Source organism: Semicossyphus pulcher, unplaced genomic scaffold, assembly GCF_022749685.1.
Source record: "Semicossyphus pulcher isolate SPU_LCO1_2020_fin unplaced genomic scaffold, fSemPul1.0.p SCAF_4, whole genome shotgun sequence".
NCBI classification, from domain to species: domain Eukaryota; kingdom Metazoa; phylum Chordata; class Actinopteri; order Labriformes; family Labridae; genus Semicossyphus; species Semicossyphus pulcher.
The window spans coordinates 11,026,470-11,046,086 of NW_027211715.1; the positions used below are offsets into that span (position 1 = coordinate 11,026,470).

General features: G+C 35.9%; 1 protein-coding gene across 3 annotated transcripts in view; it reads right to left on the bottom strand.

Annotated features, from left to right (window-relative positions):
* The window catches only part of nfic (nuclear factor I/C), a 54,314-nt gene that overhangs the window by 22,192 nt on the left and 12,505 nt on the right, over nucleotides 1-19,617 (bottom strand). For all 3 annotated transcript variants that reach the window (XM_069679589.1, XM_069679587.1, XM_069679588.1), the window contains exons 2-7: nucleotides 16,399-16,569; nucleotides 15,956-16,132; nucleotides 15,275-15,458; nucleotides 7,985-8,059; nucleotides 7,164-7,238; nucleotides 5,869-6,001 (exon numbers count right to left, since the gene is read on the bottom strand). In XM_069679589.1, coding sequence (XP_069535690.1) covers nucleotides 5,869-6,001; nucleotides 7,164-7,238; nucleotides 7,985-8,059; nucleotides 15,275-15,458; nucleotides 15,956-16,132; nucleotides 16,399-16,569 — 815 coding nt within the window. The remainder of the gene's footprint in view (nucleotides 1-5,868; nucleotides 6,002-7,163; nucleotides 7,239-7,984; nucleotides 8,060-15,274; nucleotides 15,459-15,955; nucleotides 16,133-16,398; nucleotides 16,570-19,617) is intronic.

Below are 19,617 nucleotides of genomic sequence, written 5' to 3' on the forward strand. Positions count from 1 at the left end.
TTAGAAAATTAACAAATCACCAACTGCTTATCCCTATCTTGCAATGCCATGGCACGTTCCCATCCATCCAACCATCCTTAAATCCTTGCATCAACAAATCTGTCATACACACTTTATCATTATAGGGGGCCAGAGTCTATATCAGTATTCACTATGTAAGAGGTGTGGTACAACTAAACAGGTGTATACAAAATAGCATAAAAACAAACTCAGAGTTAATTAGAGTCAATAATTGAACTAACCTGCATGTGTTTGGATTGAAGGAGTAAACAGGAGCCACCACAGAAAAGGTACAGGTTAATGTTAAAATATATTCAGCATATGTGTGAGCCACTGGTTCGCAATCTCATGTTTTCACAACTATCAAGTCATAGGGTTAGTTTGATTTCAAGGCATCTCCCTCATTAGGATGCTGTTTGTGGAGGCTTTGGAAAAGTACATCATTGTTAACTTGTTATGTCATTTGCTTTTGAAATACAGACTTTAAAAGAGGGGGTTGTTTTAAAGGAAAGCATAGAGAGGTTTGGGGTTAACATTTGAGCTAAGCTTGGTACAAGGTCAAAGCAAGGTTTGATGTTATATATTTATTTACATTTTACAGTATCGCTATTTAGTGCTCCAAAACTGGTTTAAATTGTGATCTCCGTGCAGCTTACTCTGCAAGTATAGCAATAATTGAACATCCATTTGCCCTCACTGAGGTTTTTACAATATTGTGTTGTACTGTAGACTGAAAAACCCTCTGGAGCAAACAGTAAATAGTAATTTTGGGCTTTACATATAAAAATTGATTTACCTTATTTGACTAAGTGTTAAGTAATATTTGTTTGGCTTAGTGATTACATTAGATTAAGATTAATCACCAAGGCAGGTTGTGCACTCTAATGTTTTGATACTGAAGGCAACTGTGAGGTAGTCAATACAGATTTATAGCAATTTGCAATTCAATTTTTCTATTACTTTTTGTTTATATTTATTTATTTAGTACAGGCAAAAGTACACATAACACAACCCACAGTAAAAGGATGTTATGATATGATCTCACAGGAATGAGCAAGAAGACAAACAAAAAAGTAGCAAAAATGTATTTTTAACAAAAGTTAGGTTCCGATTAGTTCTTGATAGTTCTTTAAATATACATATTTTATCCAGCAGAATAGTATTTATTATCCAGGGACAATTCTTGTCCAGACAAACCAACATAGTGTTTAAAGGTATAAGTTGAGGATAAATATTGAAAGGGCTTTAGCTAGTTTTGCATATTAGTCCACAGACATGCAACATATGGACAGTGGAAAAACAAATTAATTTGGTCTTCCTCTTCTCATTACAAAATTTACATAATGGTGATGTTTAATTTCAAACATGCTAAGCTGTGTATTGGTAGCAGTGATTTTGTTGTAAACATGAGCTGAAAGATTTTTGAAGTGATTGTTGTTCGGGAAAATGTTCTGGAAATTCTTTCCAGTGAATTAGAATATTAGAAAAAAACAGTAAGAGGAAACGCAGTAAGGCCTCTGTAATATCTCCACAGACCCGCTGATTGCACTCTTTTTTAATGTTTGTTTCCAATTATTTGGCATAGCTGATATCACCTAATTGACATTAAAAAAATTGCATAGGCTATCTGATGGTATAAAAGGAAGTCATCCTTCTAGAAGAGAATTTAGAAACACAAATGCTCTTTTCTCTTTCGTGTTTCCCATAAGAACGTTTTTTTCATCTATTATTACTTCTGAGTTCATCCACTTTACTTGATTTTGGATGTCTTCTTGGGTAAATGGAGGGAAATACTGTAAACTTAGAGGCCCTGGAAACTGGGCTTGAAATAGCAAAAATACATATATGATATCAGAGTTGAGTGTGTTATAAAGCATCCACAAAAATCTGAGTGAAAATAAGTGTTCAGAACCACTAGAAAATCTTCTTGAAAAACAGCTCATTTGGCTATTCAGACCATTTCTCAGGACTGTGTAGGTGTGGCAGATCCCATGTTGATTGACACCTGCCGGGGCCCGCCTGTCCACGTTCTCATGGCAACTGTCAACACAACAATAGCCCATGGGAAAGCAGTGTTTTCTCTAGGATTTTTTTCAGCAGCAGGGTAGAGGGTTTGTTGTACCACCCAGGCATATGCGCATGTGCACATCATATCAAAACAATTGCTGTCAGGTGATTGAAAAAATGAATCTAATTAATTACAGGCTTTGTAATTAATTGATTTCAATGAATGTCATATATCAATGATTTCTGTGAGAAGCACATCACATGTAGACTTACCCTCTTTCTAGATGGTTATTTCTTACTTAGAAACTTTAATTGTACTCTCTTCTTCACCTCATTAAGTGATCACTCTGCCCCCCCCCCTTCTTCTGCTTCTGTCTGTCTGTCTGTCTGCTGTGTTGAATGTCTTCATCAGCAGTCTGTTTGATTAAGTCACAAAAGTTACATATTTTCTCTCGCAATTCAGTTCTCACAGCACGTGAGTCGCGTGTGGATGAGGAACGTTATTAATGACGTAGCGATTAAAACGATCGATCGTTACCAAATGACATCACCTTTTATAATTCTTATAAACCCTGACAATCAATGTATTTACAGTAGGGAGTTACGGACTACGGAGTTAGATAGACAATATCTCCTCATTTCAGTATGATATTGTGCAGCTTGCTGGAGGGACATCGCCAGGGAGCTGAAAGTTAGATATTGAGCGCACAGCTGATAGAGGCACATAGACTGTTTACACTGCGTAATAGAACTGCATATGTATGCCGATGTCAGCGATGCGGAGCGGACCCTCTTTTGCCGATCCTGCTGTTGTTTATTTGGTTGCCAAGACTTTGCGAGTTCACTGTATCAGTGCTCTTCCTCAATGAGGAGAGGATGGACGATCCTTGATTTGAAGGGGAGATCTCTAAAGAGTCGTTTAATTAACTTTTTAAGCAGCGGCTGCAACAATTCAATAAATGTATGTAGCACAAACACTGCTGCTTCTCCAAGTCCGCCGCATTTAGAAAATAAAAGAATGACATGTTGTCATCTCAAATGGTAGATGTGCACCCGGGGACAGCACACACAGGCATGACGTTCAGGGTATGTGGACAGGAGTTAGCTCAGACTCAGAGAGGAAGATTGATCGCGAGCCGAGAAGTGTTATTGCATCTGTGAGGGCCGGACAATTGCGGTTGATTGGTTCACGGAAATTTATGACGTGATAAATATCATACATAACCACGCCCAATTTAACCCCAGCATCAGGGAAGTTAACAAAGAAAGAATGGCAATAACTCGAGTTTGGATTAAAACTAATTTCTAAAACTTTTAAGATGTTTATTAGTATGTCCATAAGACCCTAAATTACACTGTTAGAAGGATTTTGTGGATTTGTGTTTACAAGGGCTTTAAGAAAGCCTTCAATGCATCTTTAAAAAAGGGAGAAATGCTTGCTAACATTCCTTTAAAAAACAAAATAGCTTGCTGACAGAGAAAAAGTGCACAAAGGACATTCATATATATTTTCTAAATGTAGTCCACCATATTCATGTGTAATATATATTGTGCCTTCTAATCTTGTCAGGGTTATTGTTTTAAATTAACTTAAAGATTTTTTATTTAAAATATTTAAAGACGGAGGCCTCTGGAGAGACGAGTACAGTAACAATTAAATTAACTGAGGAATTACATTTGTATTTATCAATGTCATCTTTCCTTGTAAATAGTATTTTCCCCCGCCATGGTTGTAATTTTTTTTAAATTTGTACATTTTTGGTTCATAATTCATCTTATTCACTGAAGTCTTTAAGATTTACTGGAATATATATATTCCCAAAAGATCTACGGTGCCATTACTCCACTTGACTGGAGGTGGGAAATGAAGATTAACATCTATAATCCAGGGTGCTGGTTTAGCTCAGTGGTTAAAGAGCATGCCTTGTGTTCAGAGGCAAAGCCCTCGATGCGGCTGCCCTGGGTTCAACTCTGCCCCTCGGCCCTTTGTTGCATGTCATTTCCCATTTTTCTTCCCATATTTCTGATTCTATCCACTGTCCTATTAATAAAAGCAAAACAAAACATCTGTATCCCTCAGTAGTCCAACTGTCAGAATTGTGCATTTTTAAAAATTTGGCCTTAATCTGGAAATTTTGAAAAAAAGATTCAAATCATATATAAAGGCTTCTAGTGAAGATTTCTCAGGCTGCAAATAAAAAGTTGAATCATCTGCATAGTTTTGTTTCTATCCTTTGGTTTTAAACCACTTATTAATTAATTATTTCTAACCCTAATTAAAAAAATTTCAATACATAATAAAAACAAGTATGATGATAGTGGGCATCTCTGTCGTAGGCCTCAAGACAATGATAAAGTATTGGATAAATGTCCATTATTCGCTATTTTGATGGTTTTTCTGGTATTTTGTTGGTTGATTATACAAATAACCTTAACCCGTTTTATGCGAGTTTCGCATGAAACATGAAAAAAATTTAGAGCTTTTTAAGTTCCATCTACTTTGTCAAAAGCCTTTTCTAAGACAACATAAATAAAAGCCCAGGTTTTTGTTCATTTTCATAGTAGTCTATAGTATCAAGACAACACCCATATGTTATCACCAATAAAGCACCCTTTTATTAAATCACTGATAATCTTTTGGATTTTTAGTGCAATACATTTGGAGAGGATACTGGTGTCAAAGTAGAGCAGTGTCAGTGGTCTCTAATGTTCCACTCTGAGTTTTGCTTTAAGAGCATGATGATGCCCTCTTTCTGTGTGTCTGAGCATAGCTTTCCGGTTTCAATGTTTTTCTTCGCATAATTTATTTGGTTTCATCTTATTGTGCAGTGCACTTCTTCCTTTTTTCCCTCCAATTGGTGCAAGATCTATTGATAATATCATTAAAATGCTTAGAAAATCAATTCTCAAGTAGTAATTATTTCCTTTTTATTGAAAAAGCAATTTGTACAGAGGGCAGTTGCATTTCAGCCTTTTATTCAGTTCATTAATCTCTTCCATTAAATTTTTCTCATTCGTCAAATACTTTTTTTTTCTCCATGACCCCATCTTAATGGCATGTACTCTGAACAATTCAGATGTAGGTCCCCCTTCTGCCATCAAAAGAGCCTTGACCCATCAAGGCATGGACTCCACTAGACCTCTGAAGGTGTGCTGTGGTATCTGGAACCAAGATGTTAGCAGCAGATTGTGTTTGGTAAACTGAACCATATTTGCAATGTGGCAGGGCGCATTATCCTGCTGAAGCAGGCCACTGCCATCAGGGAATACCTCTTCAAATGAAGGGGTGTACTTGGTTTCCACCAAGAGACACTCTGTGTTCTGACACCTTTTGGCCCTTGTCAAAGACACTTACATTCTTATGCTTGGCCATTTGTTTTGCTTCCAACACATCAACTTTCAGGACAAAATGTCCACTTGCTGCCAAACAAACCCACCCACTGACATGTGCCATTGTAACGAGATAATCAATGTTATTCACTTTACCTGTCAGTGGTCATTATGTCATGGCTGATTGGTGTATATATGTTTGAGTCTGGATTTTGTAGACTCCAAACGTCAACTAAATGTTAGGATGACTTATATTGTTGAATTTCACAAAATGTCTCGGAGGGGTTATTGAACAAATAAGTTCCTGTACTATATTTGCCATCTATTAAAAAAATACTGAAGCCTCCCACTATTATATTTAGGTTATATTTTATGAAGAAATAACATGCATTTTCTGAAAGAAAATTGGACTATCTTAATGTGGAGCATATATATATATTCATTATTTGCTAATGTGTAGTCTGAGCGTATGTGTGTGTGTGTGTGTGTGTGTGTGTGTGTGTGTGTGTGTGTGTGTGTGTGCGTGATTACCCGCTGGATGAGGTGCTGGCCAGTGATCTTCTGAGGCTGACTGGCTGGTTGACAGACTGATTGAGGTCGTATGCCAGATGACCCTGGAGCTCCCCCATAGAGAAACTAGGTCCTACTCCTGTGACTACAGGAGCTACACACATAGGGAGATAGTTATGACTTACACCATGAAAATTGAAATCAGACTCTTTCGGCTTATCAGATATCCTAACTACCTGGATTGAATTAACAAAATCTGCTATGAATATTTTTTTTCCTCCCATCTTGAAAGGTGTGAAGCAAATCAAAATTTCATTACCCTGATGACTCATAATCATTAATCAATCAAATAGCAGTCATCTGGTAAAACAGCAGCAGGGATGGGTTTGTTTTTCAGTTTAGAACAAAGGACAGAAATACAGATTAAGGGCTGTGGTGCTAAATGATTTAGGGTCATGGTAATTCTAGGCTTAAAAGGCAAGTTGGACTTGGTTGAAGTTCTTGAAGACGTTTCACCTCTTATCCGAAAGGCTTTTTCGGTTCTAAACTGACTGGTGGACAGAGCTCGAAAATATAAGCCTCTGTAGGTAATTAGTATTTCTGAAATCTGCTATTTTCATTCTGCCAATATAATTCTTCTTCTTATATAAACCGGACTCGGGCCGGTATCATGTGTCATGATATTATATGTCATGTATATTAAACTTCTTTCCTTCCACTGTGCCCCTGCACAAGCAGAACACACACAGTACGATATAACACGCCCATGTGTGCCAACGTGGGCATAAGATCACTTGCTAAACACAACGTGAAAATGACAACTGCGTCGGGCGGAAAATAGCAACGACACTTGCGCTGTGCACTGCAGTGCTTTGTGCCGGGTGTACGATAGGGCCCTAACTGTGAAAAGGGAATAATTAAAAAGCCTTATTTTTGTAGATTTGTCATTCTAACTGTTCCACTCATTTAACATTTACATACACTTTGGTAAAGGGAGCCCAATGGATTGTATGACACCAAATATTTTGACTTGGGACATGAATTCTGATGCAGAGGCCCATTAGATGAAGTGCCATCTCATGCACATTGGAAGAATAGAAGTGTTTATGCATATATATTAGAACTATGGTACATTTTTGTTGTTTATTTGGCTTTTAAATATATAGGGCTGTATTGTCCATGCAAAGTATTTTTCAGTCAAATGGCCAACTTTGTGATCCTACATATAACTCAAACTAACTCTAAAGGTGTGTGTTCCAAGTAATAATCGTATTAAAGCTAGGTAAGGACTAAAGCTCTTTGTAAAGAACACTTACTTCTTGAAACCTGAACAAGCTCAGTGACACTGAAAACTCCTGATGTCACAAAACTCTCCTGGAACTCTGGACCATCTGTAGAAACACAACAGCAATAAGCTTTAAAGGGCTTTGTATGTGTGTGAGTCTATAGCATAGGCAATTTGTTCATATAAATAAACTCAGATATTGACTGCCATACAAATACATTTGTATTCTACAGATTTATTGGTTGGACAATTTTATCAGCCAATATTGGTCTCTCGCAGATTAATCAGCATAGAATGTAATAGGTCTGTATTGTGCATGTTATATACGCTGATTAAAACTTTTTATACACATTTCATTTGTACCTCATAGCTGTTGAAAACAATCAGATGGTTATTGAACATAAAAGTCTAACATCAGTAGTCCAAACAGAAACAAGTGGAAGAATTGTTATGGCATGTGGCACTCGTCAATGATGTCCCATGCCTCCATTAGCCTTATCCTAAACCTTTGGTGCAATGTCAAGACTAGAGATGAGACTTAATAATACTATGTAATGCTATATAGGAATGGCTTTTCTTGATCCTAATCCTTCATCTGTTCCAAATGTTTTAAAAAAGCAATGACATTTTAATTTGTAATTACAAATGAATCCTCTATCGCAGCAAACTGAGTTGATTGGTTATTTATGTATGGGGTTATTGCTGTGTTTTTTAAGTCATTACAGAAAGGGAAAATAAGCTTATACGCAGACAGAAATTAAAGATCAGGGTTGTGCACAAACATTCCCTTCTCATGTAATCAGGTGAAAAAAAACAGAATGTTCCTATATAATGGAATATCCTTTACATTACCCATGGTGGCGGTTCGACTGTCCTCCTGATCAGAGCCCACTCCTGTGCGACTGGGACTACTGCTCTGCTCTGCCTCTGGAGGGTGAGAGAGACAAAGAGATAAAACAGAAATTTACATATTTTAGCTGATGGATGATAAGAGGAATGCAAAAGTTAAGAACTTTTTTTTAGGTTTTACCTACTGCCTTCTACATTCATTAGGGTTTCTCTTCATGATGCTAGCCAATATGTCGAATACACCCGAGTGAAAAAAGTGTATTTTAAAGTAATGTTAGTAAATGTAAGTAAATGTTACTAAAGCACACAAAAGTGTACTAGCTAACAGACTAATAGTTGGTACACTTGAAATGTGTTAAAATGGAACAACTAATTTTGTTCTTATTTACCTTTAGTTGTACTAAAGTAGGACAAAAGCTCCATATTAGGTGTCTTTAGTGTACTTTACCGTACTAAAATGGGACTATTTTTTGTAAACTTAAGTACACTTCAATATACTACTGCATATGTATTTTCTTACATGCTTTAAATGTCTTCGCAGTGAAATTAAAAAAACATTTTAAGAGTATACCAATTGCACTTCAAGCACACTATAATAGCTTACTTGTAACCATACTTCAAGTTTATTCAAATTACCAAAATAGTACACTTCAAGGTAAAGTCGGTAGCACTCAACAAATACACTTCAACATACTTTGCCACACTTTGAAATGTGTTACAAATACACTTCAAAATACAATTGATGTTATTTCAAATGTGATCATAGTACTAAAAGATAAAGCTGAATCATGTGTTAATTTCTACTTTTGAAATATTTTGAGTATACTTTCATCACAATTAAAAAATATATTTTCAGCTTATCTATATTAAAAATGCACTTAGTCAATACAATTCAAAGGTGTGTCTAAACATATTTGTGTCATCATTTATAATAAAAATTACAAACTTCTCTGAACACTGTAGGTCAAGGGCTTTTAAGTTTAATTGCTGCTCTTTAAAGAGTACAAATAGTTACTGTGTTAACTCCACATTAAAATAAAAGTGCTTAACATAAAAAAAAAAAACAATTAGTATTACTTTTTTAATAAATCTGAGGGAAATCACAAATCTTTAAAAGATCATTATCAAACAATGCCATCTCAGTTAAAACTATTGGGCCTTTAAATAATAAATAAAAAAAGGGGCAACATATATAATTTCCTGGCAAACTGCATTAAGATTTTTCAGTTAGCATTTTTGAGGCTGATGTACTTGAATGTCCTTCAAAAACTGCACCTGATAAAGAAAACGGATGAGAAATAGTTCAGGATTGAGTGTGGAATCTTACTTAAACAGCTTAATTTAGTTATACTTTTAAGGTACTGAAAATAACAAATAATGATCGCCCATCTAGAAATGTTTCGCTATAAGAACGTTCTGAGAATGTTATGTGCAATGTTTTTAATAGTAGGAGAACGTTCTCTGAAAACATTTCCAGAAAGTTGCAGTGATAATGTTCAAATCACATTTCAGGAACGTTTTATAAATCACTTTCTGATAGTTCAGGCCATACTAACATCCTGAGAAGATTCTCAGAATGTTGCAGTAAGCATGTTCTACCTTTGAGCAAATGTTTTATAAAAGGCGTTCTGAGATCCTAGGCCTCAATAACATCCTGAAAATATCTTGAATGTTGCAGTTAAAACATTTTGTCTTAGTTTAAGTTTTAACATCACAAGAACATTATTTGAAATGATAAACATTTCTTTCAAACGTAATTGGAACTTGTAGGTAATGTAACAAATGTTATGGGAATGTTCCCTGCTAGCTGGGTATTTGCTTGACAATGTAAGGGATGTATCAATTCATTTTTAGCATGTACAGTTCTACAGTGAGCCTGTTTTTTCAAGTGACACTGGTCTAAAGTTAAATCTTAAGTTGAATAAGATTAACAAGTAAAAATATGATAAATGGAAAAATATATCATTATTGAGACAATTATGCACAGTTACCTGTTTTGGCACCTTTTGAAAACTGATTGTTGGTCTGGCACCCGATGAGGTACGTCAGAAACAATTTGATCGCTACTAAGAATCTTTGCTACAGTAATCTCCTGATATTGAGTAAAGCGAACTTGACTTAAACGTGATAGGGCATCAAAACAAAACATTAAGAGACGTTTGACTTGACGTTGAGTCAGCAAGTCAATTTACGTAGATATGCTGTGAATTACTATTCAAGAACTTCAACCAAGTCCAGTTGCCTTTTGGATTAAGCTTGAAATGAATAATTATTAAAGCAATAAAAAGTAGATCAAAAGAGTACAATTTAAATTAAAATTTTAACTTATGAATAATTTCGGTTAATGATGTGTAAGTATACTTCTCAGGTATTTTCAAAGCTCATTTTTAACAATACACTAATTATAGCCTATATTTGTGCACTAATTAATTACATACACACTAAAGTAATTTTTTACAGAGCATGTTAAAAATGAATTTTATTGAAGTGTGCTTTTGTATAATATTATGCTTTTAATAAATAATTTAACACACTGCCTGAAAGTATGCAATAAATATATTTGAAAACAAGCCTCTAGTGTACTTTAAGTTATTATACTAACATTTAAGTAAGAGTATATTTCACTAAAATACATTTTTTAAAGTATTCTAAGTGCACTTAGAAGTATTTTATAAAAGCATGTAATAAATATACTTTTAACATATGTTGTTGTTTGCTGTTTACCACAAGATACACGAACAATAGTAGTGTGGAGCATTTATCAACCTTGACCTGTTGGTTGATAAACCCTATCAGACTGCTTGTTTTTAGTTTCCTCTGTTGGACTACTCTTCATCTTCCTGTTTCCAGACATCAACTCATTTTTGTGAGCACAATGTTATTATAACTGTGAGAAATGTTGGACAGTTGCCTTTCCACTGAACCCCTGCTATAAAGCTTTACCAAGTTATAAATGGGAGCTCACTGGTGTCTCAATGGAACAAAAACAATCATTGATAGAAATATTTCAGTAGTATATGTCCTGTGATGATGTCTACTATAAGAAAAGTGTATATGACTCCACCAGACATTTATAATGTATAAATAGTAAGGGTCACCAGCATACAAAACAAGTAGTATAACTGATAGCCCACAACAGCAGGAAACTGAAATCCTACAGACACAATATATGCAGATTGTCATGAGATAGGTAGTATACATACAGAGTAAGTTGCGCGAGTGTTCAGGAAATGCAATGTTACAAACAGACAGCAAATTATTATGTCTTTGTTTGAGTAGGGTCTCACATCTTACAACAAGTACTCCATTAGACTTTAGACATTTGGGCTTTGGGAACTGAGTTTCTTTGACCACATGGATGGTTCTGATTCTTGGCAAACCTAGAGTATGTAAAATGAGGTGTGGTCAGACAAAAAGGTGGCACATTGCTATCTTCAGGTCAGAAAGTGACTGCGCCATAGACCAATAAAAACCTGGTGTAAAGTCTAAGTCTATGGTGCAGTCTGTCCGCTGTTTAAAGTAAATGGTAAATGGACTGTACTTAAATAGCGATTTTCTAGTCTTTGCGACCACTTAAAGCTGCTTTTACACTACATATCACATTCACCCATTCACACACACAAAGCAGTGTATTTGCTGATACAGTGAAAAAGCTTTGTTTATGGGACTGTGAGACAGCAAGCTTTTGTTTTCCTCGTCTCCTTAAATCATGATATTGTTTTCTGTTTGTTACCGATCTGGTGAAGCAGGTGCATTCCCCATTAGGAAGATGCCTGCTCGAGCCACGCACAGGCTAAAAACTGCAGAGACCGACACAAAGCTTTCAATAATGCACTCTCACTCTGATGCACGCTCTCTCTAATACATGCAGAAACAGACACACACATACAACTAAGAGGTACATTTATTACAGTTCTCTGACATAACTACCTGTGGCACCGACAATCGTGCCCACAGATATATAATAATAATAATACACTGTCCATTGTCCATTATGCACACACTGGAGAATACAGCCGTGCGATCCAGCAGCAACAATAAGTAGGCTAAATAAATATTTAAAGCCTACCTTTCTTTGATGTTAAGCACACAGCACTTTATAAACATAAGATCCTGTCCGATCCTGACGGCGTGTCTGGAGATGTAAATAATTCATGTTACGCTGCTGTGCCTCGAGCATAAGGTACACAGGTAATTTATAACATGAGTCCGTGCTTCGACATACTGTATATTGTACAGTGACCTGTGTGTGTTATGCGTGTGCAAGGGCACAGTGGAAAGAAAGAAGTCAAATATGCCGGTCTGAGCCGAAGAATGACTGAAATCTGCCATGTAAATAGCTGGCATTCTGATTGGTTTAATTATGTTATGTAAAAGACACCTATGAATAATCCAGGAACTTGAGCCATTTTGCGTCTTCTAACTAGCAAACTGGGTAGGACACGCCATAAATCACAGTGCTCCATGCACTTTAGACTGTGCGCCTTCCATCGTGTAAATAGGGCCCTGTGTGTTTTTGAGCAAGTATGTATTACCTGTTGTTGTTGATGTAACAAGAACATATGATGTTGTTGCTCTCTTTGCCTGTCTCTATCCTGCATCTCCTTCTATCCCATTTTTCTGCCCATCCAGTCGAGGCAGATGGCTGTTCAACATGAGTCTGGTTCTGTTCGAGGTTTCTGCCTGTTAAAAGGAAGGTTTTCCTTGCCATTGTGCCGAATGTTGCTAAGTGCTACTCATGGTGATTCATGTTGGGCCTCTCTTTAAATAACATAACAAAGAGTACGGTCTAGACCAGAGGGGTATTGCATAAAAGTAGAATAAAGAAATCCAGGATAACTGAGAAAGCCCAGCTTGACCTAGTTTAATCTGCGCATCCTGGCTTAATTGGTTGCAGGTTCGCCGAGCCAGGATGAGAAGGCGCAGCTATGTCAAGCCAGGTGCAGATAGTCAGGATAAGTGCACGTTCAAGGCATTCTTAAATAGACCACAGGATCGATCACAGAATCACGGATGGAAAAATGGACAAGACGCATCATACTTTTCATCAGCAGAACAACAGCTCCTCATGGAGATATACGAAGGAATGAAACACATAATTAGAAAAAAAGGAAATACAGCTGCTATAATTAAAGAACGAGAGAAAGCCTGGCAGACTATAGCGGACCGGCTGAATGCGTAAGTAGTGCAAAAATGTACAATTAATAAACAGTGCTCCACTGAAACTGTCATAATTACAATTAAAGGAGTTACTTTTCAAGTTCAATAATTAACATTTGTACATTTTGCCTTAAATGTGGCAAGTGGAAGTGCATGTTACTCAGGAAATGTAGAAGATCATTGCAAACAATTATCCACAATGTGCGTCTATTTTTTCTGTCCACTTTATTTAATCTATTTATCTATCTTATGTTTTTTGTCTATTTTCATCTATCCTATGTATTGATCTACACTGCACTCTTGGTTGCTTTTTGACTCTATTCATAGTTATGGTAAATGGACTGCACTTTTATACCGCTGTTCTAGTCTTCCAACCATTCAAAGCACTTTTACACTACATGTCACATTCATCCTTTCACACACACATTCACCCACCAATGGCAAATGCTCCTATGCAAAGTGCCAATCTATGAAGGTAAATATGTTGCAAAATGCGAGAGCTCATGCTTTATGTGCTTCATGTACTCTCTTGCATCACAAAGTGACGAATCTGCATGCCTTGACTTTTGTAACGCGGCTGTTGGGGGTGTCCTGCCTATCGTCACGCTTGCATTCAATGATTGATCTGGTCATGGCTGCGCAAGGAACCCACTGTTTTAGTTGAGTCTAGTCCCTTTTTCCCTCTAAATGCACATATTGCAGAGGTGCCCACTCATGAGAAAGACTCTGTGTTTTTGTGAATATACAGCATTTAGCTTGAGAGCCATATATATTGATTTTCCTGTATTGCCCAGGACAAAAAAGCTTCATATGCTAGCCTTTGTAGCTAAAAGAAGAATAAGGTTTACTTTATTAATTCCCAAGGGAAATTCAATGTTTTTACTTATGCTACACAAACATAGGCTCAAAATACGCACAAACGGGAACCTATGGACATGCACTAACGGAGAGATGTCTGAGTGAGGGGGCTGCATATGGATTGCGCTCAGAGCAGTTGGGGGTTCGGTGCCTTGCTCAAGGACACCTCGACAGTGCCCAGGAAGGGAACTGGTACCTCTCCAGCTACCAGCCCAAATTCCATACTTGGACTGTACCGGGACTTGAACCGGTCACCCTCCAGTTCCCAAGCAAAGTCCTTACAGACTGAACTACTGTCTGCCACAAAATGCCCCCAATATACAGTATGGTTCACATGTAAAGTTTTCGTCTGTACTTTATTGATTTAAGTTGATTAGCTGATAACCCTCCTTAGCCCAGGTTAATGCAATTTTGCAATTCAGGCGAGAATGAAAATAAATAACTCCTAATGCCAGTAGCACTGACAGTGATTCTGACTGTATGAGGAAAAAATTCAGAGTCTTACCTTTCAAATAAACCCTAAACCATGCATATACTCCAAATGGTTCAGAAACAGACCTTTATTTACTTTTTCAATGCTTTTTCTAGGTGTTTTAGGCAAAATTAACAGGAGTGATAAGGGGTTAAAAAGCCATTTAACAGCCAATTAGTTGGATTCCAGTCAAAATGAGCAATGTTTTGGTGCCGCAGAAAAAAAAGTGGACTCTTAGAAATAAGGGTTCCAAAAGTGTACAATGTGATATTCTTTATTTTTTGTTTCTTTTGTTACAATGTGTTTCAGCTACAGTTCATTTTAGGGATAAACAATTTGCATTCTGATATTTTTGTTTGTTTTCTCTTCCATTAATTTCATTTCCTATACTACCCTTCTTCCTCTGGCAAAGAATGAATCTTATGAATATTTTCCTGATGATCTCTGTACTTTTTGGTCAAAGTAACAGTATATTTTTACAGTATATTTACACTTTTTTATATCCAGTGGTTTCCCACATGAGGCCACTTGAATAATTTTGAGTCAGACATTGACAAAGGTGTAACATTTTCCTTATTATATATCCTTCTGTTTAGGAAACTTGTAAATGCTGTGATAATATCACAGGTAGTGAATTGGAAGCTATCTAAATGTGAAATTGTAACGTACAGTATTTCTTTACAGTTATTCTGTATTTAAGTTACACCTGAATATGCTGTATCTCAATTCATACATGAAAGATAATGATAACACAGTGATGTTGCAAAACACAGAGATACATGAAAGTGTGTTATAGTACATACCTCTCTCCTGCACATAGTAAGCGAGGTAGAGGTCCAGCTCTTTGACAGAGACAGAGATGTGTCGAGGCTGGACACAGAGGACTGGATTGGAGCACTGGCCTCCCTTCATCAGCCGCTCTCCATCTGTGCTTTCTAACGGGATTCCTTTAAACAGAATCACCATCACCAGGTCCAACCTCCACACCTTGGAAAAGACAAGACACAATCAATCATGAACTCAATCTAAATATACCATGTGAAATCATGGCACAAGAGCTCCCCTACATCTGTTCATTACAGCTTCATCTGATTATTGAAAAATTGATGTGTAACACTGATTGGAATTTACACTATGAAGTTTAATGTAAATACTTTTTCATACTTTCACATATTTCGTATTTCTATTTTTCCTTTACATTATGTTTACACATTGGAGTATTATGTGTATTCAAAACTTTAAATAGCTACAGCAATCAACATATTTGAAATGTGAATCTCACAATAGAATAGCAACAAAAAGTTAAATCTGGGAATAGAAAGTTTCATTTATATTTATGTGTGGACCATCCACTCTATCAACTTTTAGTTAAAAGCTCTGAAATCATCAACATTTACTAATTATCCCGGATAGCAGAAGAAAACACAACTGTTTAAAAGAACTACTTATAATGAACATGACCTATTAGGCAGAATTTAGTTCACCTTGTCAGCTTGTCGGAGACAGTCTATGCGTCTCATTTTGCCTTTCTGGTCAGGGTTTGACAGGACACAGCACGCAGCTTTCTTCCCAGTGATTGACAAGACAAAGTCTTCCCTGCATTCAGGTCTTATGTCCTTTCTTAGCTTGGCCAAAAGACGACTAGCCCACTTCTGTTTCACCTAGAAAATGAATGATATTATGAGGGATTTGTGTCTATTAATATATTGAATAATGTATGGTATCAGAATGTTAAAGTAGCTTTAAGACCAGTAAGTGTAATTTAGTTTTAGTTAAGTGTTTATTATATTTATATGCTGTATAACACTGGTTTGTTTACAAATAAAATGCCCTGAGTTTGTTAAATTATAATCAGTTAATCACTCCTTGATTTGTAAAACTAATTAAATTTCTCTCTACTTTCAACCACTAAATGTATTCATCCCACCTCTGCCTTCTCTCCCAGCAGTTCATCTTTAACAGCTCTCTCTTCTTCTTTAGTCATCCTTTTCTCATGTTTTTTGAAGTACTTCCTTTTCCTGGCTTGGAGGTTGAACCATGTGTAGGCGAAGGCACGAACCTGGGGTAGCAGAGCCTCAATGAACGGATGAAACTCATCCTACCAAACAGAAAGACAGAGAAACATCAATATCCATAGAATACACACAATTACCAGTAACCAAACTAACTTTAACCACAACTTTTTAGGTTGGCTCTTGAAAGCCATCTCTTCCTCTCTGCATATTAGCTGCAGTTGGTTAACTGACAACCTAGCTAACATTAGTTACATTACTTGCTGTGTTGATGTTTGTTCTAGCATCATGTCATGGTATTTGTCTGAACTACGTTTAGAAACAGTTTTATAGCAACTATATTGTTAACAATACAGTGCACGGTATCAACAATCTGTATTCAGAATTGTACACCTAACCTTTAGTATACTGACTGGAAGAATTAAATTGCTTAAGTGATTAACTTACATGGATCCTGATGTTTCACTAATGATGGAGAATGACATTTTTTATGTTCTTGTAAAGGTTGTATGTTGTTTGTTTAAAGTTTTGTGCTTGCTGTGTAATTTAAGAAACATAATAAATTGTGTTCAACAATTCTTATTAAGTAACTATTAAATATGTGTACACTGCAAGGAAAGATTAATTTTGCAATCCATTTAATATTTCCACAAAAAACACTGTTCCAATTTTTTAAAAAAAGAAAAGTGACTTTTGCAACACATATCTGACATAATTTACAGATTTCACTTAAATTGTGATAACTGGGGCTCAGGAAGAATGGAAATTTGTCAGTTAAACACAAGGTTGGATCCCCAGCTCCTCATGTCCTCATGACAAAGTGTTAATCAGCAAGACACTGATTAAAATTTCCCCTGATAATGGCAGGTTGCTGCCATTGGTACAAGTGTGTGTGTGAATGCTTGAATGACAAGCAAGTGCTTTAAATTAAAGCGGCATATAAATGTAGTCAATTATAAAAACATTCGCAGGCTGAAGATTCTACTGTATTTACATGGATACTAATATGCACCTGGGGCTATGTATTTTGGGTGCCCAATTTGCTAAAATCTTAAAAAATTCAGGGCAGTCATTACACCAATAATACTCTGTATAACTGTGCAATTGTACAAGGGTGTTTGCCCCTGTCAGGCACCATAGGGACACAATCTGCTGCTGTTATAGCCAATACCCAATCATATAACTGCATTTGTGTGATAAATATAAATAAATAAATGTAACCAATATTTATGTATTGAAAAAACTTCAAATTTGATGCATTTTAGTGATGTATGGCAGCAAAGTTCCCTTTGGTGGTAGAAAGACTGACTTGTAAGCATAAATAACGAAAGGTTTTACTAGATGCTAATACACTGAATGCCTACTGCCGGAAAAAAATTGAGATCAGGAAAAGTGCATTGTTTTTTTGTTCATACAGAAAACCAAGAAAAGTTCAACTTAATGTTGTCTGTACATCCGCTGTGTACTTTTTGTAAATGCCAAAATATAATTAATTTCTAAGTTGACAAATTAATTTGATAGTTTTAAAGAAATTACATTTTTTAACATGCAGAAATATGTTTGTTCCTCATTGAACAGGCAGCGTTTATGAGCGTTGAGCAAATCATTCTTAAAGTCATATTTAGTTGACTGACAACAGACACAGAAACTTTGTCAGTCAACTAGATGTATTTGGCTAAATCAAAACAGGATTTAAGAGATTATGGAGAGTAAGAGATGACTCAGAAGTAGGGATAGACTGATTATCGGCCGGGCCTTTTTTTTTTTTAAATCTGACGGCCGATAAGAGTTCATTTCTTTGCAAATTTTATTTAACTTTGTTTTATTTACTATATAAAACCTCAGATAGTTATTTATTTATTTATTTAAATTTTCAGTTAACTTTATAAGAGATGCTGCTGACCCTGGGAACTCCCTGCGATTTTTGTTTGTTTGTTTAATAAACATATGCTTAAAGGCATTTAAACAAAGTTAAGTGTTGGAGTTTGTATTATTCAAAATTTTGACGCCAATATTTTAACTTTTACTGCAAATGAATATCGGCTCCAAATATCGGTTATCGGCCTCCTTGACTACTAATAATCGGTATCGGTATCGGCCCTGAAAAAACCATATCGGTCTATCTCTACTCAGAAGAGCTAACATACTGATAATAGCATTGTGTTGACTTACAGCCATGTGAATAGATCTAGAGACAAACACATAAACCAAACTTTGATTGCTTAACAACAACACAGAAAAAGACATAGTGCTATAAATATGAAAAACAAACAGAAACAAAATGATGTATATCATTCAACAACTAAGAGAGGCGAGGTGAGGATGATAGAAAGACAAAAGTGAAACAAAGTGAAAGTGCAACTGAGACAGATTGAAACAACTAGAGAGAGAACCCTTTGAATCCTCAACATAGCAATAATTCCAGTAGTAAAAACCTGAATAATAGTGACAGAATACGGCAGAAAACTAAAAAAAGTGCACTTTACAAGAGCTCTCCATTCAGCACCATAAAAGTAGCAACAATATAATTTGAAACTGGCATGGTGGATGACATCATGATGACATCCTATGTGACAGCTCAGTTGTTACATACATATGCTACACTACATCAGTGACAGCCAGGATCCTATACAATAAATTGAATGAGCTCTATAAACAGCCTACAGCAGATACCATATATACTGTATACCCTATATATTTCTCCCTGTAGATTAAAGACAAAATTTTGCTGTACTCAAAAAAACAGAAATATGCATACATCACAATATTTTGTCATATTTAAAATGCTGAACTTATGCCTGGTTCTGTGTAATCAATCTCATTGAACAATCATTATACAGAGAGCAGTTAATCAGACTTAACCAACCATGGGTTAAGTTTGAGTGGAGAAAGCTTTGACTCAACCAAGTAGTGCTACTACCTAAACCAATTTCACAAAATGAATTAACAATTGGTAAGGTTTAAGGATCAAAACTACTTCAAAACCCTATAAAAATTTCTAAGCACCTCAATATCCAGTGTAATACATTAAGATTGGTAAATCATAGGTAATTTTCATATAGGGAACTTCTATTCATATATAACATGTTTAATCTCACTTTTAAACATGTTTCTGTAACAACAAACAAGTGATC